General features: G+C 40.8%; 1 protein-coding gene across 2 annotated transcripts in view; it reads left to right on the top strand.

Moving 5' to 3' along the window:
- Nucleotides 1–1,072: 1,072 nt before the first annotated feature.
- nfxl1 (nuclear transcription factor, X-box binding-like 1) overlaps nucleotides 1,073–24,850 on the top strand; it is a 35,019-nt gene continuing 11,241 nt past the window's right edge. Inside the window, exons 1-19 of one of the 2 annotated variants that reach the window (XM_033983621.2) lie at nucleotides 1,073–1,135; nucleotides 2,224–2,393; nucleotides 3,061–3,240; nucleotides 3,365–3,474; nucleotides 4,269–4,399; nucleotides 4,606–4,650; nucleotides 4,773–4,906; nucleotides 5,799–5,884; nucleotides 6,212–6,287; nucleotides 6,848–6,945; nucleotides 7,975–8,089; nucleotides 8,344–8,468; nucleotides 10,068–10,190; nucleotides 12,929–13,019; nucleotides 16,509–16,629; nucleotides 17,447–17,603; nucleotides 17,789–17,880; nucleotides 22,784–22,805; nucleotides 24,141–24,263. In XM_033983621.2, coding sequence (XP_033839512.1) covers nucleotides 2,249–2,393; nucleotides 3,061–3,240; nucleotides 3,365–3,474; nucleotides 4,269–4,399; nucleotides 4,606–4,650; nucleotides 4,773–4,906; nucleotides 5,799–5,884; nucleotides 6,212–6,287; nucleotides 6,848–6,945; nucleotides 7,975–8,089; nucleotides 8,344–8,468; nucleotides 10,068–10,190; nucleotides 12,929–13,019; nucleotides 16,509–16,629; nucleotides 17,447–17,603; nucleotides 17,789–17,880; nucleotides 22,784–22,805; nucleotides 24,141–24,263 — 1,974 coding nt within the window. In that variant the 5' untranslated portion in view covers nucleotides 1,073–1,135; nucleotides 2,224–2,248. The remainder of the gene's footprint in view (nucleotides 1,136–2,223; nucleotides 2,394–3,060; nucleotides 3,241–3,364; nucleotides 3,475–4,268; nucleotides 4,400–4,605; nucleotides 4,651–4,772; nucleotides 4,907–5,798; nucleotides 5,885–6,211; nucleotides 6,288–6,847; nucleotides 6,946–7,974; nucleotides 8,090–8,343; nucleotides 8,469–10,067; nucleotides 10,191–12,928; nucleotides 13,020–16,508; nucleotides 16,630–17,446; nucleotides 17,604–17,788; nucleotides 17,881–22,783; nucleotides 22,806–24,140; nucleotides 24,264–24,850) is intronic. The other variant, XM_055229196.1, reaches the window with a different exon arrangement.

Raw genomic sequence — 24,850 nt, forward strand, 5'->3', positions numbered from 1 at the left:
TGACTGAAAGTAACCAACTCTCTAGAAATAAGCAGGGATTAGATGATTGCTAAAAGTGCCCAAGCTTCTGAAAAGGCAGACAGGACACAACAGTAAAATAAAACTATATTATCTGTAATATTTGTTAACATTAGTGTCATAGTCAGGCTAATATTTTTCTACTGGGCTGTAAACTTGTAAATGTGCACTGTATAAAATTTGTACTTTTAAGTAAAATAGACTTAATAAATTGTTTTTTTTTTGTACAAAATCAATTTCTTGATACTATCACTATGCATTAATTTATATAGAGAACAGATTTTTCTTTTTTTTTTTTTTTTTCTTAACATTAATTATCTTTTTACTCAGAAGTTTGGACACACTTTTTAATTCATGATTCTCCTTTATTCTGACTGACTGAAGGCATCAAAATTATGAATGGACACATATGGAATGTAGTAGAAAAAAACAAACAAAAACAAAACAAACAATGAAAATATCTCATAACTTGTTTTAGATTTTAGATTTTTATTTATTTTTTTATTTGAATACATACCCTTTGCTTTGATCACTGCTTTGCACTTTTGGTATTTCTTGACCCTGACAAGGACCAGCACAAAACCATTTCAGACATTTTATGAGGTTAAAATGTAAATGTAATAATAATAAAATACTACTAATAAAATAATAATACTAATAATAAAATGCTAATAATACTAATACTGATATTATTATTATTATTATTATTATTATTATTATTATTATTATTATTATTATTATTATTATTATTAATAATAATAATAATAATAATAATAATAATAATAATAATAATACAATGAAAACAAGTTTGATGTCTTCCATATGTATCTAAAAATCTTAAATGTATAAACTAGTAAAAATAAAGAAAAGAAAAACATCACACACACAACATTGGCTGGTTGTGTAAATGTCTTTCTTTACCTTTTTCCATATTTTTCGCCTGATGACACGTCGCATTTCAACTGTTTTTTTTTACTATGGGTCCGGGATTTGTAGTTTTTTGTTCAGCTTTCTCCGTTTGTCAAACCCGTCTTCGAACTACAACACCCATCATGCCTGGTCCGGCCTCACTGCGCATGTCCTAACCGGAGCGAGACGTGCAGAACGTAGTGCAAAGGTATGATTATGAATTAAAACTTGAATTATAAAAAGTGCAAACATTTTCTGACCTTAGCTTTGCATATGCGGCTAAAAACACTTAAAACGAACCCATCACCATTTTAACTTTTTAATTTGACCTCTCATTCTGGCCTATTTTAGTGTAAGTTAGCATCCTTGAGCTAACTGGCTAGCAGTCAGAACTTGGCCGAATTTGTTGAATATTTTGGCAAAGTAGAAATCAAATCTTTTACTGAAAGGAGTGGTTCCATGTCAGAATATTTGTTACGTTTTACTGATGCTTCTAGACGTAAACGGCTTTGCAAAAGATAATAAATGTTGCTAATATCTACTTCATTTAGAGTTTGGTTCTCTGTAATCCATTTGGTGTCATTTTCTTTCAGTGATTTCCATTGTTTTAATAAATCACATATAACACACAAAAAAAACAAACAAAAAAACAATCAAACGAACACACAAGCATTTTACGATTTTTTAGTAACCACAGTTGTGTTGACTGTGTACAAATACTTCTATTTTGTAGTAAAAAAGTTGTCATGTGTCCAGTTTAGAGCTGGGGATTTGATTGGTCACTTTTTTCTTCATTGATCACAAAAATAATCAGATTTGTTCAGCCAAAAGTTCTTATTTCTACTCCAAATTAGGCATAGGATGATATTGAAATTTGGTGTCACGGTTATCATGGCCAAAATAATTGCGATTAACAATTATATCACGATAATTATTATGGCTGACAGTTTAAAAATGATGTTACAATTTAAATATTATGAAAAGGTTCCATATTTAAACAACTTAAAGTATTGAGCATTGTTTTAAGTGAAAAGAACAGTGATCTTGAGGCGATCATCGGGGAGAAGTAATTTTTTTCCTGCACATTCTGGTGACACAATGGCGATTATCTTTGTTGGCGATTATTACGATTATATAAAAATGCCACAAATGATTATTGTCAACCCTTTTCATCACGATAAACGATATTATTGTTTATCGTCTCATCCCTACTCCAAACAACATACTTTTGGCTGCAGACGTAGATGAGAAGGGAATCGAGGAGCATGAATCTTGATCATATTTTCTGTTTTATAGTCAAGTGACCCCAGTGGTTGTTGCCATGGAGCCAGCGTGGCGACATCATGGCAGGGGTCGCGGCCGAGGCGAGGGAGGTCAAAGGTCACGACCCCAGCCAAAAGAGAGAGAGCGTCCTGGAGCAGAGCGAGTGAACGACAAGAAGAGCCCGACACAAACTCCAGCAACAGGTTGGAATAACTTGGCATTAAAATTATATATCAAACAATTTGCCACATAGTTTTAGTCAGTTACAGTTTTTTCAGTAACAGTAGTTGTACAGTAGGTAACAATAATGTGAATATTTGTGACAAGATGACTGTTAAAATCATCACAACTGCTTTTCTAATTATTATTATTAGACTATTAACACATGCCAAAAGACCTTTTTATTTAGCAAAGACAGCGGCAATAATAAATCAAAATGTCAAAAATTAATAAACAATTTTTTTTAAATCAGTAATACACTTTCTATATTTGTAAATACTCTCTATCTAGAAGCCTTTAGTCACTATATTTCAAACAGTTTTGGTTAAAATGTATATAAAAAATGTCAGTAAACAATAAGAATAAAAAAAACCCCAAACTTCTAAAATATAGTTTTGGCTGCACGCTGATCCTTCTGATGAAACCAGCAGAGTGCACCTGAAACTGACAATGTATGAAATAAAGATCTGTACATAACAAGCTAAAAATAATCATAACAGACCTAATGACTAATCAGATTACTACTTCTACAACTATTACTACTACTTACTTGTACTACTAATTTTACTAATGATGCCTTTCCTTCAAATACAGTTAAAAAGCAGAACTAAATCAGATGTTAAGAGCTTTTACTTTCTCTGTTCCGTCCAGCCGTGTCGGTGGAGTCGCGCTTTGAGGAAATCAGGAAGTCAAATCTTGCTGCCGCTCAGCGATTGGTCGAGAGTGGCTTTAGCTCCTCCTCCTCAGACGATGATGAAGATGTGGAGAGTAAAGATGGAAAAAGAGGACAGATCCTGGCTTCAACTTTCACCTCCTACAACCAACAAACAGGTACTGAAGCAGGGATTGAACCGAGGACTGAACCGAGGACTGAACCGAGGACTGAACCGGGGACTGAACCGGGGACTGAACCGGGGACTGAACCAGGGACTTTGTTTTCTTTGTGTGTTTTTAGGAGGGGACAGCGCTGGTCTGCAGAGAACTGGGCAGTATCTGAATGAGCTGTTTCAGTCTGGAGCTCTCACTTGTCTCATCTGCATCGGCTCCGTCAAGAGAACTCAGCCGGTACTGTCACTGCTGCTAAAATCTAAAAACATTCTGGGTTTGTTTTCTTCACATTTTGCTGGAAATATTGCAAATCATATGTCCAGAAAAAAAAAGAACTTCATAAATCAAATGCGTTGTTATTATTTTGTTCTCATGGGTTCAATTTCCTGTTTAAAGACACCATTTTGAGCACTTTTATCATTCAAAACACATAATATACTATTTTGAATTGTTAATTTCTATGGCTACGGTTGTGATTTAAGGTCACTCTAAAAGCCGCAGATAGTACGCAGTCTTCTAACTATTTAAACTTCTAAGCTTTGTCACGCGATGTGAAAGAACTGCATCCCTGATTTCTGACCGACTCGTCAAAACGCCACAATTGCCAGCAGGGGGCGCACTGAGGAGAGTTGCACTTTAAATTAGAATAAACATTTTAAGATTACCTCCTAATGACATCACACGGCGGAAGAAGACCCACCCCAAACTCGATTTTGATACTAAGGAAAAGACTTACTTATACTCAATACCGATTCTGATACCACAGTGATAATAAAAAACACTCTTTCTTTAGACAATATACTGTTATTTTTAAGATTAAATGGGAGTAGTTTGTTTTCTACTCCCATGTGTCTTATATCTGTGAAAGATACAGGTCAAGATCAGTCTAGGAAAGGTTTGTTTATTTCTAGTTTTAGTATCGATTAGTATCTGATTTTCAATACTTTAGACAACCGCACATTGTCATTTTCATTTGGATTCATCAAATGTTATGTCACTAATATATTTTAATCATATTTTTTTCTTTTCAGGTGTGGAACTGCTCAGGCTGCTTCTCGCTCTTCCATCTCCCGTGTGTGCAGAAATGGGCTCGTGACTCTGTGTTTCTAGTGTCTTCGGTCACAGACGAAGATTTCGGACAGAAGCAGCATCCCTGGCCCTGGTACCTCCGCGTTTTTTTTACCCACAATGCACCTTCAATCTGTCTCTCAATTAAACAAATAATTTTTCAAGCCATTTCTGAGTACAGTTCACCGATATTGTCACATATTGCACATTTTTAAGCCTTCATTTTTACCCAAGTATCACTTTCATATTTGTTTTACATTTTATATTTTTAAGAGGTTTTGTTTTTGCTTTGTGTTTCAGTCCCAAATGCAGAGCAGAGTATCCTCCCAGTGCCACTCCAAACAGGTGAGACTGTTGACCACTAGAGGGAGCTACAAACCAGGGAGTGTAGCTGAGACTAAACTAAGGCTCAAACTCATCTTAAACCAGGACTAATTCCCACTTGTCTTTGTTCGTGTTGCGTTCAGGTACCTGTGTTATTGTGGGAAAGTGCAGGACCCTCCCTCGGACCCGTGGCTCGTCCCTCACTCGTGCGGCTCCGTTTGTGAAAAGAAACTAAAACCGGACTGTGGTCACACCTGTCTGCTCCTGTGTCACCCAGGTACCTCCCTACTACAAAGATCCAGGCTAATGTTTTCACAATACTACATTTTCAAATCTGATTCTGATACTGCGCTGATAATAAAAAACACTTTCTTTAGACAATAGAATGTGGTTTTCCAGATTAAATAGTAGTACTTTCTTTTAAATCCCCATGTGTCCAGGAAAGGTTAAATTCTGTCCTGTGTGATTTTTTTAGTATTGATATCTGCTTAAATGAGTATCTATTTTCGATACCCGTTTTAGTATCGCTAGAATCCGATTTTTCGATGATTTTGACAACCTTAATCCAGGCTAATATCTGTCTGTCTACCAGGGTTTTAAATACAGTCAAATTACATTACAAGATCTTTTAAAAGTAGTGTTTTTTCATCAGATTTAGTCTTTTTGGTTGATAAAAGGTGAACTATGTAATTTTTCTGGTAGAAGGCTCCTCTGGTTTTGCTCCTCTCTGCTCTTCTCTGCTCCTCTCTGTTCTTCTCTGCTCCTCTCTGCTCTTGTCTGCTTTTCTCTGCTCCTCCGTCTCTGCTCCTCTCTGCTTCTCTTTCTCTGCTCCTCTGCCTTTGCTCTTGTCTGCTCCTCTCTGCTCCTGTACGTTCTTCTCTGCTCCTGTCTGCTCCTCTCTGCTCATGTCTGTTCTTCTCTGCTCCTCTCTACTCTTGTCTGCTTTTCTCTGCTCCTCTGTCTCTGCTCCTGTCTACTCTTGTCTGCTCCTCTCTGCTCCTCTCTGCTCCTGTCTGTTCTTCTCTGCTCCTCTCTGCTCTTGTCTGCTCCTCTCCGCTCCTCTCCTCTCCCTCCGCTCCTCTCTTCTCCCTCTGCTCCTCTCTTCCTGAGTTGATGTGTGTTTTCATAAAGTATATTCTGTAGCAAACTCATTATTGCTGTGTTTTTAGGTCCCTGTCCTCCGTGTCCAAAGATGGTGTCGGTTACATGTTTGTGTGGAAAAGCCAAACCTCTGCCCCGACGCTGCAGCAACAAGGTCTGCAGCGCCCCCTACTGGACATGTCCACACACCACATCCTCTCCTGTTTGCTCCTGCTTGCTCCTGTGGCTCTACTCCTCTGGCTCTACTCCTCTACCCCTACTACTCTGCCCTTCTGGCTGTGCTTTTCTGCTCCTTTGTTTTGTTTTTTTTTTGGTTTTTTTTCATATTTTCTTTCTGGCGCTCCTCTGGCTCCTCCGGCTCCTCTGGCTCCTCTGGCTCTTCTGGCTCCTCTTCCTCTCCTTCTCTGCCTCCTCTGCTCCTCTGGCTGTGCTCCTCTGCTCCTCTCTTGTTTTGTTTTTAATATTTTCTTTCTGTTTTCAGTCCTGGTTGTGTCAGCAGGTCTGTGCTAAAGTCCTTCCTTGTAAACAGCACACCTGCTCCCAGCTCTGCCACTCAGGTAAGACTCACCTGTCACTCACCTGTCACTCACCCGTCATTCACCCGTCATTCACCCGTCACTCACCCGTCACACTGCTGTATATTTGTCCCTGCATCAGAGTGATTCACGTTTGCACCACACATATTGTAGGGTTTTCACTTTTCCACATAGAGGCAGAGATGAGTAGTACAGTTAAATTCACTTGAGTAACTTTTTAAAGAATTTGTACTTTTCTAGCAGCATACTTTTACGTCTACTTGAGTAGTAGTGAGTAAGTGCACAAGTGTCAAAAGCTTCATGTCGACAATTTGTGTTTCCTGCAGCTCCTTCAAATATGATATGATTAGTCTCATTTTTGTGTCTGTTTGAAAACACCACATTCTGTTCATTATTTCATGTTTAGTTCTTCACTTTACCTTCACCTCAAATTATAAATCAGATGTTACGTCCCATCATTTACCTTTTAAGTTACATACTACTTAATTTATTGAACCACTGCTTTTTACTTCTACTTGATTATATTATTTTGAAGTAGCGTTGCTCTTAATTGCGTAATATTTTGACTGTTTTGTGTCCAGCGTGCGAGCCGTGTCCCCGTGTGAGCGTGCAGAGCTGTGAGTGCGGGCGGGAGAGGAAAGAGAGGCCCTGCGCGGAGCCCCTGTGGAACTGTACACAGGCGAGTGCTGCCACCTACTGTCCAGTTACTGCATTAACACACGACAGGCGTTGCGGTGTAGAGTAACGCAAGCTCTCCCTTGTCATTCTAAGTCAACTTTATCACTTTTTTAGCTTACAGGAGAACGTTTTGCTTAGTGTTTTGGGTGATTCAATGTCGAGGCTTGTCAGGATTATTTCAGTGCTGCAACTAACGAGTATTGTGCTTAGTTATTTGAACGCAAAAGCCAGTGCATATTACATTTTCACTCCTGAGACCTGGTGTCCTCATCTGTGGACAACACATTTTGGGTTGTTTAGGCCACAGTGCAAGAACATGTTCAATTTTGAATATTTCTAAGAGTTTAGATTATTTATTTATTTATATTTTTTTATTTTATTTTTTTATTGTATTTATTTATTTTTTATTTTTATTTTTATTTATTATTTTATTTTTTATTGTATTTTAATTAATTTTTTTTATTTTTTTTATTTTTTTATTTTATTTTTATTTAAAGGCATACGTCTTCCTGCTCCTGTCAGCAGCACAAATTAGACACATTTTTCCTAGAGGCACAATTGTTTCTCATTTTGTTTTTTACACAAAATGTACGTGTTCAAGCACTTAATAGTTTTTGCAAATAAAGTCCTGCAGGATCTCGGGTCTCAGGAGGTTAAAGTAGTTCTGAAGTGCTGTGGTTTCAGTGACATAAAGTCGTTTTGCGTTTTGCTACAGGAAACCACATGATAAAACATCGCCTCAGACACGTTGTTGTTACAGGCCTCACTCAGTCCTTTTTTATTTATTTATTTTTGAACTCACCATGGAAATTCTGGAGATTGACGGTTCACTCAGACTGCGCTCGCTCCAGCTGTGTCGAGAGCTGGAGGCTGCGCTGTTATGTCACCGCCTTCGTAGCTGCACGCTGTTCATTTAGTCGAGGGAAAGGCTTCACTCTGTGTCCGGCAGAAATAAACTCCCAACAGAATTAATCCAAAGCGCAAAATACTCGCTACTAACCACTGTATAAACTCTATATTTGATCGACAGGTGTGTGGGCGTCCTCTGTCCTGCGGGAACCACACCTGTGAGGAGGTGTGCCACAGCGCCCCCTGTCCCCCGTGTCCCCGCTCTGTCAACAGGACCTGTCCCTGTGGCAAAACCAGTAAGAACCGCTCGACTCTTCTGCTGCCTCAAAATATAATAAATTCATTAAATACATGATTTTTTTTTTTAGCCATTTTGTCCATTTTTTCTATTCAACCAAACTTTTTTTTTTTGTTTTTATCCATGAGCTTCAGGCTGATTAAACTTAGCGCTGTTGCCGTAGCGATTAACAATTTAAAAAGTGTTTTTTTGTCTTTTTAACGGCCAGAGGTAAAAACATAATGAGAAGTAAATTAATATATTTTCTCGCAGAGAGCTCGGCAGGTTGTGCTGAGGAGGTGCTGCCCTGTGGAGACACCTGCGATCGACCTTTGACCTGCGGCAAACACACCTGCTCCAGGAGGTGTCACCGTGGCAACTGTGACACCTGCCGACAGGTAACGTACACCGGGCCTGGATGGCACACAGGGGCAAAGTGTGACCAGCTTCAAAACATCCTTAACCTAAACACTCATTTATTGACTTTAATTCTTGCTGCTTTTTTGAATGAGCTTCTTAAAACTCAACTTTTAATTCCTGCAGCGCTCAAAATGTCCACAGCACAAAAATATATGTACATACATATATACACACATACACCAGTGTGGATGAAAACTGTGTTACTTGAGTAACTTTTTACCTCTGTGTCTGTACTTTTACTTAAGTAAAAGTATCACATGAGAAAAATCTACTTGCATAAAAGTGTTGAAGTACCTGTTAAAAAATGTACTTTAAGTGTAAAAAGTAAAAGTATGTCACACAAGTGTTGTTAATTTGTTAAAGTGTTAAATGTAGAAATACTGATTCAAAATGATTTATCTTTTGTTCCACAGTAATAATACGAATCAGTTTTAGTTTTTCTCATGAATTCTGTGTATTTATTTTTGTTTTGCTCAAAGCTGAAGCTTTAACTCGAAAACTTTAGTCAGGATGTTTCTGCGAACATGGTAAAAATAACCCCTCAAATCACATGAAAAGTACTTTTTACTTTTCAGTCTAGTTCAAAAATGTACTGCTCTCAAATGTAGTGAAGTAAAACAAAAAAAAAGTATACACTTTAAAATTTTTAGTATCTATACTTAAGAACAATACTTTGTTACCTTCCACCACTGACACACACACATTTTGTTTTGTTTTTTTATTGTAAATTTTAAACTCCATTATTTTGGGGTGACTTGGTTCAGTAAATTCTCTCGTGAACTGAGGCTCCTCATCATGATGTGGTTTGTTCTATTATTTATACAAATACAAATCCACTTTATTTACACTGAACATTTAACAAAACAGTTTCCAAAGATCTGTCTCTACTCTTCTCCTCTCTCCTCCTCCCTTCTCCTCCTTCTCTCTTCTTGCTCCTCCTTCCCTCTCCTCTCTCCTCCTCCCCTCTCTCCTCCTTCTCTCTTCTCTTTCCTTCTCTCTTCTCCTCTCTCCTCCTTCCTTCTCTCTCCTCCTCCTCTCTTCTCGCTCCTCCTTCCTCCTGTCTCTCCTCCTTTCCTCTCCTCCTCCTCCTCTTTCTCTCTTTTCTCCTCCTTCCCTCTCTCTCCTCCCCTCTCTCCTCCTTCTCTCATCTCTCTCCTTCTTCTCTTTGCTCTCCCCTCCTCCCCTCTCTTCTCTCTCTCTTTCTCTCTTCTCTCTCTCTCTTCTCTTTCTCTCTTCTCTCTCTCTCCTCTTCTCTCTCTGTCCTCTTTTTCCTCCTCCCCTCTCTCTCCTCCTCCTCCTCTCTCCTCTTTCTCTCTTCTCTCTCTCTCTTCTCTTTCTCTCTCTTTCTCTCTTCTCTCTCTCTCCTCTTTCTCTCTTCTCTCTCTCCTCTTTCTCTCCTCTCTCTCTCTCCTGTGGTGTTTATTCTATCACATTATTTGTCCAAATCCAAACTCACTTTATTTCTTCAGCCGATTTTACAACCAAACCAGTTTCCAAAGTCGCCTTAAACATAAACCCCGTATAAAATCAAACAGAATCAAACACTTTATTTATTTTCGACTCTTTTGCGTTTGCAGGAGGTGGAGAAAGAATGCCGCTGTGGAAAACACCGGAAGCTGATGCCGTGTCATAAAGAATATCTGTGCGACTCCAAATGCTCCAAGACGCGCAGCTGCCAGAGACACCAGTGCAGACGCAAGGTGAACGAGAAAACGCACAATCACGACAACTGTGAGACGCATTCAGGGCGACACGGGAACCTCCCCACGTAGACCCGGCTCGTAACACCACCTTTAAACACTTTTATTTATATTTATACAGGGAGAGTCCGATGGGAGCGCTCAGACTGTTTTTATGGGCGTCCTGTTCAAAATACTGAAAAATACAAACAGAAAACACAAGTGTGACGCTCAGGAGGCTCTCTCATCCTCCTCATCCCTTTCTCCTTTACCTGTCCCCTGTCTCTCTCTCTCCTCTTCTCCTCTGTCTCCTCCTTCCCCCGTCTCGCTCTCTCCTCTTTTCCTCTTTCTCCTTCCTCCCACTCTCCTCTCCTCTCTTCTCCGCTCTTCCTCCTCTCTTCTCACTCCTCTTCTCCTCTGGCTGTCCTCCCCTTTCTCCTCTTCTCTCTTTCCTCCTTCTCTCCTCGCCTCTTCTTTCTCCTCTACTCTCTCTTCTCTCTTTCCCTTCAACCCCCTCATTTTCCTCTTCTCTCTTCCTCTGTCTCTCTCTCCTCTGTCTCTCTCTTCTGTGTCTGTCCTCTGTCTCTCTCCTCTCTCTTCTGTCTCTCTCTTCTGTCTCTCTCTCCTCTGTCTCTCTCCTCTCTCTCTCCTCTGTCTCTCTCTCCTCTGTCTCTCTCTTCTGTGTCTGTCCTCTGTCTCTCTCCTCTCTCTTCTGTCTCTCTCTTCTGTCTCTCTCTCCTCTGTCTCTCTCCTCTCTCTCTCCTCTGTGTCTCTCTCCTCTGTGTCTCTCTCCTCTGTCTCTCTCTCCTCTGTTTCTCTGTCTCCTCTGTCTCTCTCTTCTGTCTCTCTCTCCTCTCTCTCTCTCTCTCTCTCTCTCTCCTCTGTCTCTCTCTCCTCTCTCTCTCTCTCCTCTCTCTCCTCTGTCTCCTCTGTCTCTCTCCTCTCTCTCTCCTCTGTCTCTCTCTCCTCTGTCTCTCCCCCTCTGTTTCTGTCTCCTCTGTCTCTCTCTCCTCTCTCTCCTCTATCTCTCTCTCTATCTCTCTCTCTCTCTCCTCTCTCTCTCCTTTGTCTCTCTCTCCTCTGTCTTTCTCCTCTGTCTCCTCTGCTTCTCTCCTCTGTCTCTCGTCTCTCTCTCCTGTCTCTCTCCTCTCTTCCTCCTCTTCCTCCTCTTCCTTCTCTTCCTCCTCTCTCCTTGTGGTGCGTTCGAGGTTGACCTTAAAAGCGTGTGATTCTCAGAATCGTTTGCCCTTTTGATTATTTCATTATCACCATCTCTGTGACATTTCCACTGACACGGTCACATCTGATCTGACGCTTTCAGGACGTCTCCCACGTTTGGCCTCAACTGGACCAAGTTTAGACCTGGTTTGGACCCACTTTAGACCCACTTTAGACCCACTTTAGACCCACTTTAGACCCACTTTAGACCCACTTTAGACCCACTTTAGGCGGGGTTTGTGCCGGGTTTGGACCTGTGTGGAGCCTGCTTAGGCCTGGTTTAGATGAGGTTTAGGTGTGTTTTGGACCTGGTTTGGGCATCGTTTAGACTCATATTTTACTTGGTTTGGACCCGATTTAGACCAGGTTTAGACCTTACTTAGCCCTGGCTTAGACCCGGTTTGGACTTGGTTTGGACCCGATTTAGACCCGGTTTAGACCTGGTTTAGATCTGGTTTGGACCTGGTTTGGAGCTGGTTTGTACTCGGTTTGGACCCGGCTTTGACCCGGTTTGGACCTTGTTTGGACCCGATTTAGACATGGTTTGTATTAGACTTGTCCTGTTTTTAGTGTGTGGGGCGACTCGATTCACTCGATTATTTCACTTATATCGGTCGTTTTTGCAGACGTCTAAACTACAGATACAAAAAGATCCTTCTGTACAAAGTCTGGACATTCATTTATTTGCAGAGCACTGTGTTTGATCTAAAGTGCATTTTTAAAGTTTGATGATTGAGATTTTAGTTTGACTGGGACGTGCTGTTCAGTCCTGATGTGGTGTAGGTTTAGTTTTGTTGTTATTTGTTGTCATAAGTACTTCTTCTGTTTTCTCCGTCCGTTCTTCTGGAGTTCAGCTCTTTAACACCACCTGACAGTCTCCACCTACATAATCATAATATTATAATGTACTTTTATTGTTTGAGGCTCAAGTTTGGCCTAAAAGTGAACTGTATGTTAAATTATTGACCACAAAAGTTAAGAAATATCACAGTTGTGGTTAGGGATGGGTGATATATCGGTTCCAGTATCAGTATCAGTTTATTTTGATATTCGATACCAGTATGGTATCGAATATCAAAACTGCATCGTTCTGTGTGTGCCCTTTTTGGACAGACTGATTCAAAATGATTTTATATTCCAGATAAATGCATAAATACAAAAATCACAAATTAACTTCAGATAAAGTTTTGATCCCAAATATCGGTATCGGTAAATATCGGTTATGAGCCAAAGCAGCAGGCCGAGTATCTGATATCGACTCAAAAAATCCATCTCTATTTGTGGTTTTAGCTGAAAAAAAATGCACTTTTGCTTTATTTCAGGCTTTTTTTTGGAGATTTTAAACTTTTTTGAGCCTGTTTTTGTTTGTTGAAATTGCATATCTCAACAGTCGCAGTATCGGTTTGGATCTGTTCCACCTTAGACCCATAAACTTTTATCTTCAGGCCTTTTACGAAAAGAGAGAAGACAAAGATCTGACATGAATCCAGTCGACTGTTGTTTTAGGCCCTGCTCCTCTGACCCTCTGCTCTGTGTCTCAGTGTTGTCCAGGAGAGTGTCCTCCCTGTGACCAGAGCTGTGGGCGCTCCCTGGGCTGCAGGAACCACAAGTGTCCCTCCATCTGCCACCAAGGTACTCCCTCTCTCCTCCTCTGGCTGTTTTTTTTTCTTCTTTTTTTTCCTGAAATACTGAACGAGATCATACTTTGTTAGTAATTCTAGCTGATTAGGACAAAAAGAAATGCTTGCTACATTTGGTGACTTCTGGACAGTTTCTCTCTTCTCCTCCTCCTCTCTCTCTCTCTCCTCGTCTCCTCTTGCTCCCCTCTTCTCTCACTCCTCTGTCACTCCTCCTCCGAGAGACAAAAGGAGAGGGGTCTCCTTTTGTCTCTGCCTCTGTCTTTGTCTCTATCCTCTCCCTCTTTCTCTCCTCTCAGCTCTTCCCTCCTTCTCTCGCTCTGCTCTCCTCCTCTCCTCTCTCCTCCTCCACCCTCTCTTCCCTCCTCCTCTCACTCTGCTCTCCTCCGCTATCTCCTCCTTCACTCTCTTCTCTATTTCCTCTTCCACCCTCTCTCCTCTCACTCCTCCTCCACCCTGTCTCCTCTTCTCTCACTCTTCCCTCTTCTCACTCTGCTCTTCTCCTTCACTCGCTCATTTTCTCTCTCCTCCTCCACCCTCTCCCCTCTCTTCCACCCTCTCTGCTCTTCTCCTTTCACTCTTCCCTCCTCTTCTCGCTCTGCTCTCCTCCTTCGCTCTCACTCCGCCTTTACTCGCTCCTTTTCTCACTCTCCTTCTCCTCCACCCTCTATCCTCTTCTCCTTTCACTCCTTTTCTTGCTCTGCTCTCCTCTTTCGCTCTCTCTCCTTTACTCGCTCCTTTTCTCTCTCTCTCCTCCTCCACCCTCTGTCCTCTTCTCCTTTCACTCCTTTTCTCGCTCTGCTCTCCTCCTTCGCTCTCTCTTCTCCTTTACTCGCTCCTTTTCTCTCTCTCCTCCTCCACCCTCTGTTCTCTTCTCTTTTCACTCCTTTTCTCGCTCTGCTCTCCTCCTTCGCTCTCTTCTTTTCTCTCTTTGCTCTTTCACCCTCTTTCCTCTTCTACCCTCTGTTCTCCTCTTCTCCTTTCACTCTTCTCTTCTCCTCCCCTCTCTCTCTCCTTCACTCACTCCTTTTTTCTCCTCTTCCACCCTCTCTCCTGTCATTCTTCCTCCCCTTTCTCCCCCCTTCTCCTCTCACTCTTAAATATATATATATTTGAGCTAATTGTTCGATTTGATAAACTTTAAACTCCGCACTTAAACCCCTGAGTTTTCTGGGAGTCAAACCTGGAACCCTCTGGCTGTGAGGTGAGTGCGCTCGACCTTTAGCTGATTGATTGACTGATTGATTAAATGGAACAATTAGCTTAAATGTTAATTCTTCAACTGGTTTTGGAACTAAAGACTTATTTTATGGCTCCTTTACGACAAAATAAAAATGACAAACAACACGATTTTTGTTGTTTTTATATAGTTTGTTTCTGTTTTATTGTTGTCCTCAAAGTAACTCTTAGCAAAATCACATCAGTTACAACAATATTTATTTATTAATTTTTATTTATTAATTTTTTATTTTTTATTTTTTATTTTTTTATTATTTTTTATTAATTTTTATTTATTAATTTTTATTATTTTTTATTTATTTATTTATTTATTTATTTATTTTAATTATTTATTTATTTATTTTTTGTTTATTTTTTATTATTTTATTTATTTATTTTTTTATTAATTTATTTTTTGTTTATTTTTTATTATTATTTTTATTTTATTTTATGTTTTGTTTTTATTTATTTTTTTATGTTTTCCCTTATCAGATAAACTAATAAAATAAATGTTGTGACAGCGCTGTATTTGCATTTCTTGACCGTACATTCAGTATAATGTACGCACCATGAACAGGTCGCACTTAAACGTTTGCAGAAACAAAACCACGTCTTTTTCATAAACTCACTATAAATTAACTGGACTTTACTTGCGTTTACTTCACTTTCGGTTCGGTCTTGTTCACATAAACCGCGCGTCGTTCCCTCCAAACACAGCTCCTTCATATAAAGAGCTTTAAAAGTGGAAAAGCGTAATATAAAAACACGACTTTTGACCATTTAGTTGTAACTGTTGCTTTTATTTCCTTTCCCTGAACCATTTTTGTTTCTTGAACCTCGACCCCGACACACACACAGCCCCGTTTTAGCACATTCCTGCATAATTATGATCTATTTATTATTACCGCCTCCAAAAATACTAAGATATTTCCGTCAGTTCTCTCCACCTTTAACACTGCCCCTGTTATTTGACGAGGTCGCTCTTTCTCTGATGTCGACGTCGCCGTTTTCCGCTCCGCGATTGGCCGATTACTTTCGCTAGTTTGTTTTTTTTGATTCGGCTCAGTTTGTCGCATCACATCAGCGTTTGGGAGATGCGATCTGATTGGACGAGAGCCGCAGCTGTGCAGAGGTCAGGGGTTAAATGAGTGTTTTGAGTAGAGAACAGAACATTGGCTGGAAAAAGAAATGGTAAAAAAAACAAACGGACTGGATAACGACGTATTTTACTTGACAAATTGGAGTTTTTTTTGTATGTTTTGATTTTTATAAAGCATTTTTCCAACTTTAAGTCACTCAAAGTCACGTCAAAGAACCACAAACCCGTTCATACACATTCAAACAGTTGCAAACCCGCATAAAAAAGTCTAAATTCTGAATAATACCGGACCTTTAATAATAAAAACCTCTCGTGACATTTACAGAGAGCCATCGCGTCGCTTCAAAAACCCCCAAAAAACACGTTATATCACCGTTTTTGTTTTGTTTCCGTTATCTCTCGTCAACCTTCTGTTTGTACGAGTCTCTCTCAAAGGTCACGGCGGCCAATCGCATCGCTGCATCTCACGTTATCGACCAATCACGGCGCGGCAATAATGAGCCCTTTTCCCCGCAGAACAAAAGACGAAGCACAAAATGGCTGCAAATGTCAGCGGCGCAAACTGTTTTATGATGAGTTATTCGCTTTAATCCAGTTTCGACCTGGTTCGGGACAACTTTATTACACTTTTTTAATCCTGGTTTTTGATTGGTTCAGACTAAGATGGTGAAAAGTATCGAAAATCTGACGTTAATCGGTACTAAAGCTGAAAAAGTCACATTCGCAGGACAGAATTGAACGTTTCCTGAACTAGTATACAACTTAATTCTGAAAATCACATTCGAATTTGTCTGAAATTAAGAGTTTTTTATTATCTCTGTGGAATCGGTGTCGAGTATCCGGTGTATTCCTTAGTATCGAAATCGAGTTTGATGTTTTCGGATCGTGACAACACCGGTTTCGACCCAATTGAGTCCAGTTTTATTCACAAAATTACAGAACATTCTTTATCTTAGCGTTCGGTCTTGTATTGGTTCTGATGCAGCTCAAAATCAAACAAAAACTGTTCAGGAAAGCGCAGATTTTGTCCTGTTAATGTGACTTTTTTATGCGTTTTTGTTTAATTTAGCCTCTGATTTTTGATACTTTTGAGAACCCTTTATTCTGCACAATTATTCCTGATTTCAAAGCTAAACTTGGAGCTTTTTGTCGCGTTCTTGTTCTCAGGAGCCTGTTACCCGTGTCCTGAGACTGTGGAGGTGAGCTGCTCTTGTGGGAAGACCGTCCTGGTCGTGCCCTGTGGCAGAGAGAGGACCACCAAGCCCCCCAGGTGTAAAGAGCTCTGCAGGTAACTCTGGACCAGGACTGGACCAGGACTGGACCAAGGCTGAACCAGGACTGGAAGTTTAACTGGACCATGAGACTCTGGAGCTCTAAACCTGCGCAAAACTCGGCCTGCACCAGAGCAAATCAGGACTTGAACAGGACTAAACCAAGTCCAAGCTCATATTGTGTGGCTATAATGAGAAATTTAAAACTAAACTAAACAGGACAACTAAACCTGGACTAGAACAGGACCAAACCAAGTCTACGTCAAGACTAAACTCAAACCAGGATCAAACAAGTTCTGTTACGCCCCCCAGACTTGACCAGGACTAAACCAAGACTAAGCTCATATTTGGCCGTTCAACAGCCTTGAACTACTTCAGGACTGGACCAGGATTGGACCAGGACTGGACCAGGACTGGACCAGGACTGGACCAGGACTGGACGAGGTTTGGACCAGGACTGGACGAGGTTTGGACCAGGACTGGACCAGGACTGGACCAGGACTGGACCAGGATTGGACCAGGATTGGACCAGGATTGGACCAGGATTGGACCAGGATTGGACCAGGATTGGACCAGGACTGGACCAGGACTGCACGAGGTTTGGATCAGGACTGGATCAGGACTGGACCAGGACTGGACCAGGACTGGACCAGGACTGCACGAGGTTTGGATCAGGACTGGATCAGGACTGGACCAGGACTGGACCAGGACTGGACCAGGACTGGACCAGGACTGGACCAGGACTGGACCAGGACTGAACCAGGACTAAATCAGGACTAAATCAGACCTTCTTTCATATTACTGTCCTGATAAAGTTGTCCTTTCCTCTTTCAGACGCCCTCCCGAGTGTCACCACCCGTCCCTCCAGCCTCACCGGTGTCACCCAGGGCCCTGTCCCCCCTGTGCTCTGCCCTGTGACCATCCTCTGACGGGCTGTGAGCACCACTGCCCCCTGCCCTGCCACGACCGCGTCCTGGTGCAGTCACAACAGGTCCACACTCAAGTCTTTATCAGAAAACAACATTTTAACATAGATTAAGCTGTTTTATACCCATGTTGTTTCTAAAGCACGACGTTCTGTTGATGAAATGAGTTTTATTAACGTGGTGATGTCGTTAAAATGAACCTGACAGGGTCTAATTAAAACACATTTCATATTTTGTTGCTTTGTGACAGGTGCAGTTGGCTGGACCCTGGGAGCAGCCGTCAAAACCAGCGTTTGAGAAGAAGGCTCTGCCCTGCGCCCCCTGCCAAGTCCCCATCCCAACGTGAGTACTCAGACCGGGTTTAGACCAGGTTTAGTCCTGGTTTAGTCCTGGTTTAGACCGTGCTTGGACCATGTTTAGACCTGGCTTTGACCTGATGTAGACCAGGTTTAGACCGTGTTTAGACCAAGTTTAGACCGTGTTTAGACCGTGTTTAGACCGTGTTTAGACCATGTTTAGACCGTGTTTAGACTGTGTTTAGACCGTGTTTAGACCAGGTTTAGACCGTGTTTAGACCGTGTTTAGACCGTGTTTAGACCGTGTTTAGACTGTTTTTAGACCGTGTTTAGACCGTGTTTAGACCAGGTTTAGACCGTGTTTAGACCAGGTTTAGACCGTGTTTAGACCGTGTTTAGACCGTGTTTATACCGTGTTTAGACCAGGTTTTATACCGTGCTTAGACCTGGTTTAGACCTGGTTTAGACCTGGTTAAGACCTGGTTAAGACCTGGTTTACACTTGGTTGAGTCTTGGCTTTGTCCTGGTCTTATTGTTGTTCGTTAATTAGTTCAAATACATTTATAACTGCATATATTGTGAATGGTTAAGATGTTTTTCCCGCCATCATTTACAGAGGAGTGTGTTTTTAAAAAGGTTCCAGGTTGAAGCCTAAAACACACAGGATTTGTTGCCAGCAGTAAAAATGATATTAAATTTCACATATGTTTCATTCCATTTCCGTCTGTAGTTACATTCTCTCACACCTCACTCTGGACCTTCTACAAAAAGATCATGTTTTTGTAAAGTAAATTGTGTTTTGGAGCTTAATCTAAATCGGAGTGACAGCACTGCCCCTCTGGAATCTGTATGATCCTCCCACACAATCCTCCCTGTGACTGTGGCACAGTGGTTATCCTGTCTCCTCCCTCACACCAGGGGATCATTGGTTAGACTCCTGATCTCTCTGAGTGGAGTGTGCACGTCCTCCCTGTTTTACAGTGGCAGAGTGGTTAGCCTTCGTCTCAGTATGGGATTTGTTGGTTGGATTCTCTTCTCATTCCTTTTTTTATTTTATTTTTTTATTTATTTATTTAAAATCAGACAAATGTGCAATTTAAGCATTTTTAAATAAAGGATTGTAGATCCAAGACACACAGATTCAGATAACAAGACATAAAACATAATGGGAACTTTTGTAGACAAGAATAAATATATAAATAAATAAATAAATAAATAAATAAAATAAAAATTACAAATGAAAATAAAAAAGCAAAATAAAATATAAAATAAAATAAAATAAAAAATAATACAAATAATAAAATAAAAATAATAAAGTAAAATAAAATAAATACAAAATAAAATAATAAATAAAAAAATAAAATAAACCATGAGTGAGTGTTTATGTGTAGCGTGTGTGACTGTTGTTTTCACTTAAAACAAAGTACAACACTATAACATTTTAAATATGGAACTTATTCATAATATTAAAATTATTTCCATAACATTTTTAAACTGTCAGCAACTTTACTAATTATCGTGATATAATTGTTAGTCACAAATATTAAACGATAACATTTAAACAAATTTATGCCACTGACACAAAAACCCTAAAGTAGAATTATCCCCGAAAAACTATTCTAAATGTAAAAAACCAGCAGAATTAAAGACTGTGGTAGTTGGTCTGTGTCTGTAATGAGTCATAAAAGTTATTTATTCAACCTTTTATGTCTTAAATCTGATCATATCGCCAAAAAATAACCCACAAAATAAGTACACACGATGAATACTGACCCCAAAAAATACTGCTCCAGCTTTATATACTGAAGTTGAAATTGTAATTATCGTGACGGGGCTACATAAAAGTGATTTATTCAACTCTCCACAGCTCAAATCGAATCGTAGAACAGGAAAAAATGGCAAAAAGTTCCCTGTTTGTATTAAGAAAAAGTCCCCACGATTAATATTGACCCCAAAAATGATTGTTCCATCTAAATGATAAGTCGATATAGTGATAATTGTGCAACTGTTTTATGTATTTTATTTATTCTTTCTGTATTCTTTACTCAATATAGACGTGGCCATAGACTTAATCTCAGTTTATTTATTTCAGTGTCAGTACGTCGTTCTTTAATCATCGTCTTACACGTGTTTTCCAACTTTTTTAAACTACAAACGCCAAATAAGCTAACCTAACCTATCGAAGCTGGTCATGTAATCTACTGTAGGTCTCGTCCGTGTAGCTGCTGCGCTCCAAACAGGAAGTGATCACGCGCGCACTTCCGGCTCCATCGACCCGCTCTACATAATCCTGGTGTTTTTATTTCGCTTTTGTGTCTGTAAATCAAGATATGAACATTAATAACAGACAAATCAGGCGGATTCTTTCCCCGAAGTCGATCCAGCTAGCGTTAGCAACAGGTTTGATTGACACCGTTGCTAAGCGCTCCCAGCGGTTCCAGGCGGAAAGGGGCGTTACCTTCAACAGCCTCGCTCTGGATTGGCTCTTCGGTTGCTATGATACTCGTGATCGGAACTCCAGACATGAAACTCTGCTCTAAATTAGCCGCTATAACTGCTCTAGCCTCGATTAGCGTCATTTTACTGGAGCCGAACGCTGTGGGTGACGTCGCGCTCACTTAGTCCACGTCTTTACACAGCCCACGGTCTCAGCTCAAATTCATTCAGAGCGTCTCAAGTTTGTTTTGACGTGTTTAGTCGACCGGTGAAGGTTGAACTCGTCTGGTTATTTTTTCAGCGTGCGTAACTGCTCTTTGGCAATACATCTCGTGGTTTTCGTGTTTTCGCTGTGTTAAGGGTTTAATTTTCTTTTGCGTCATCTGTTTAGTACAGTTTTTTTTGGGCCGTTACAGTGAACAGCGTGAGTTTATTTGAAAGAAAGTTGAAACCCGAGAGAAGCCGGAGTCCACAGCTCTGGCCTGCGTCACACGACCAGCGGGAGGTCCGAGCGCGTCACGGGAATTCAACAACAGAGACAGACGCACGGAATTACACAAAACTGACTCTTATGAGGTTTAAATCATGTTATAGTGTTGTTACCTCCTCAAAAACACACCTGGAGTTGTGTTTTGTTTCATTCACACACTTTATTAGTCTGTAACAAGATCAATGCTCTGTTCCACCTTGTGATGTCATCAAGTGGTAGAGGAGGAAGAGAGGAGGCAAGAGGAGGAGTGGAGGCAAGAGGAGGAGAGGAGGATAAGAGACAAGAGGAGGAGAGGTGGCAAGAGGAGGAGAGGTGGCAAGAGGAGGAGATGAGGCAAGAGGAGGAGAGGAGAGACAAGAGGAGGAGAGGTGGCAAGAGGAGGAGAGGTGGCAAGAGGAGGAGAGGTGGCAAGAGGAGGAGAGGAGAGACAAGAGGAGGAGAGGAGACAAGAGGAGGAGAGGAGACAAGAGGAGGAGAGGAGACAAGAGGAGGAGAGGAGACAAGAGGAGGAGAGGTGGCAAGAGGAGGAGAGGTGGCAAGAGGAGGAGAGGAGAGACAAGAGGAGGAGAGGTGGCAAGAGGAGGAGAGGTGGCAAGAGGAGGAGAGGTGGCAAGAGGAGGAGAGGTGGCAAGAGGAGGAGAGGAGAGACAAGAGGAGGAGAGGAGACAAGAGGAGGAGAGGAGACAAGAGGAGGAGAGGAGACAAGAGGAGGAGAGGAGACAAGAGGAGGAGAGGAGACAAGAGGAGGAGAGGAGACAAGAGGAGGAGAGGAGACAAGAGGAGGAGAGGAGAGACAAGAGGAGGAGAGGAGAGACAAGAGGAGGAGAGGAGAGACAAGAGGAGGAGAGGAGAGACAAGAGGAGGAGAGGAGAGACAAGAGGAGGAGAGGAGAGACAAGAGGAGGAGAGGAGACAAGAGGAGGAGAGGAGACAAGTGGAGGAGAGGAGAGACAAGAGGAGGAGAGGAGAGACAAGAGGAGGAGAGGAGAGACAAGAGGAGGAGAGGAGAGACAAGAGGAGGAGAGGAGAGACAAGAGGAGGAGAGGAGAGACAAGAGGAGGAGAGGAGAGACAAGAGGAGGAGAGGAGAGACAAGAGGAGGAGAGGAGAGACAAGAGGAGGAGAGGAGAGACAAGAGGAGGAGAGGAGAGACAAGAGGAGGAGAGGAGAGACAAGAGGAGGAGAGGAGTTTAAGTGAACAGCTCCTTTTACCTTTAGTTCAGCTGAAATTATCCACATGATTCTAGTGAAGGTGAGTTTAAAAACACAGTGGAGCACTTCCTGCATCACCACATGATGACATCACAAGGTGGAACAGAGTGTTTTACTTTGAGAGAAGAACTCAGCCTAAATCTGCAGGTTCGTTTGTGTGTTAAACTGCGCTCCACTGTGTTTTTAAACTCCACACATACTCATACTTCACTAGAATCATCTGGATCGTTTCAGCAACTTGAAAACTACACCTCATGACATCACAAGGTGGGACTGAGCATTTTGAGGTCAAGCTGCAACTTTTACAAACAAAAATAAACACAAAATTAATAAGAAACGTTAAGAAATGTATTTGTATTGTTACTGTGACCAAAATACGTGTATCACTTTAACAAATTAACAACACTTGGGTGAAATACTTGTACTTTTTACTCTTAGTACTTAAATAGTTTTTCATGTGATACTCTTACTTGAGTACCTTTTTGCTTCTGTATCTATACTTTTACTTAACAACACTGAGTACTTCATCCACGACTGAAATGTACTACACTGTTGAGCTAAATGTGACGTTTAGATCTACTTAATGACAGTAACATGAGTATTTGAGTATTAGTATAAGTATTAGTTACTTTCCTTGTGTGCCAAACTATTCCATTATCCCATTATTCATTTCTGGTCCAAGTTTGATGTTAATTTTCTGTTTTTTTGTGCAGTTTTCATAATAAAAAACGTGACTTTGCCCGTACACTGTGCTGACTCGACGCCGGGAGTTTACTGAGAATGTGCTGACGCCATTTTGTTTTTGTTTTCCAGGTCATGTTTTGGAGAACACGAGGTCAGTTTAAATTAATCTTTGTTTTTGCTCCGCGTTTCTTCATTAAATCTGCAATAAAAGTTAGCTAGAAAAACTCTTAAACGAGGACAATACTTGGCAACGAGGAATACGATCATTTATCATTGAGTCAATCAGACAAATGTGTTTTATTGTTCCCGAGGGAAGTTTGTTTTAGGAAAAGTGCGGCAGAACACACAGGAAAACATATAAAGACAGTACAGACACGTTAAAGAGGGGGTATTATGTAAAATGCAGCTTTTTCCCATGTTTTAACGTTGTTCCCTCATCAAAAACACGTCTGAAGAGGTTTTTAAATGTCATCCATGCACGTTTGAGTAATCTAGCGATCTCTCCCAAGCCCTATTTGAACCCTTTTTATGTTTAGCTGTGAGATTCTGTACGAGGCTCCGCCCACAAGTCCACATCACCCACGCTCCCACAAGACAATCCTCCATAAATATATAAAAACATGAGACAAAACTGTGCACTACGACTTCACAAACCTGATGTGATGTGCAGTAGTTTCATTAGTGGGTTTGTGTTGTGCTCTGAAGGGGGGGTGATTAAAGCGGGGAGTAAAGGGAGAGTGTCAAAAACTTCTCTTTCAATACAGTTTTAAAAATACACAGGTTTAGTTAACAATCCATTCAGGTCATTATTTTTTAAGTTCTAATATGAAATACAAATGCTGCTACTACTACTACTACTACTAGTACTACTGCTATTGCTACTACTACTGCTACTGCTACTACTACTACTACTACTACTACTTCTGTTGCTACTACTACTGCTACTACTAGTACTACTGCTATTGCTACTACTACTGCTACTTCTGCTACTACTACTACTACTAGTACTACTGCTATTGCTACTACTACTACTACTGCTACTACTACTACTACTACTACTACTACTACTGCTATTACTAGTACTACTTCTATTGCTACTATTTCTGCTACTACTACTACTACTAGTACTACTGCTATTGCTACTACTACTACTACTGCTACTACTACTACTACTACTACTGCTACTACTACTGCTACTACTAGTACTACTCTATTGCTACTGCTACTACTACTGATACTACTAGTACTACTGCTATTGCTACTACTACTGCTGCTATTGCTACTACTACTACTACTACTAGTACTACTTCTATTGCTACTATTTCTGCTACTACTAGTACTACTGCTATTGCTACTGCTACTACTACTGCTGCTACTTCTACCACTGCTACTACTTCTACCACTGCTGCTACTTGTATACTTCCTCCAGTACCTCGTGCGTGCCATGTGTCCTGTTCATACCTGAGTCCGTGTTGTTGTGTTTAAGGTGAGTCCTGTGCCGTGTCACCGCCGCGGGCCGTTCTCCTGCGGACGACAATGTGGACGACCTTTGACCTGCACCAACCACCGCTGCGGCCGCGAGTGTCACCTGGTCGCCCCCGGCAACAAGGTGAGAGCGGATTCTGCGTCGGTGCGGGATCTACCGTTAACTGCACGGCGGAGTTTATGGGTCCGTCTCTCTCATGTCAGTACTTTTGACAATCCGACTGTGAAATATGTCGTTTTTATAAATATATTTTTCATTTACTTTATTTTCTTTACTGTGCCTGTGTGTTTGTTTTGTTTTTATTTTATTTTTTTCAATTAGTTGCAAATGAACTAGTGTCACATTACGACTATTTCAAACTCGATTTTCGATACTAAGGAATTGAGTCAATCCTCGATACAGATTACGATACCACAATGAAGATAAAACACGCTTCATTTTTAGTAAGACCATGTTGGAAGGTAATGAACTAAAAGTAATAAGTACAGATATCTAAAATCTGTATTTAAAGTACTTTGAGTCCATTTTACAGTGTGTACTTTTTACTTTTACTTCACTACATTTGAGAGCAGTACCTGTACTTTCTACTGCATTTCTGAACTGGACTGAAAAGTAAAAGTATTTTTTATTATTGTCTGAGACCTGCTGAAAAGTCTTAAGTTTTATTTTTATTTTATTATATTTTTATTTATTTATTTATTTTTATTTTA

The sequence above is a fragment of the Periophthalmus magnuspinnatus genome, chromosome 18, assembly GCF_009829125.3.
Source record: "Periophthalmus magnuspinnatus isolate fPerMag1 chromosome 18, fPerMag1.2.pri, whole genome shotgun sequence".
Classification (NCBI taxonomy): Eukaryota; Metazoa; Chordata; class Actinopteri; order Gobiiformes; family Gobiidae; genus Periophthalmus; species Periophthalmus magnuspinnatus.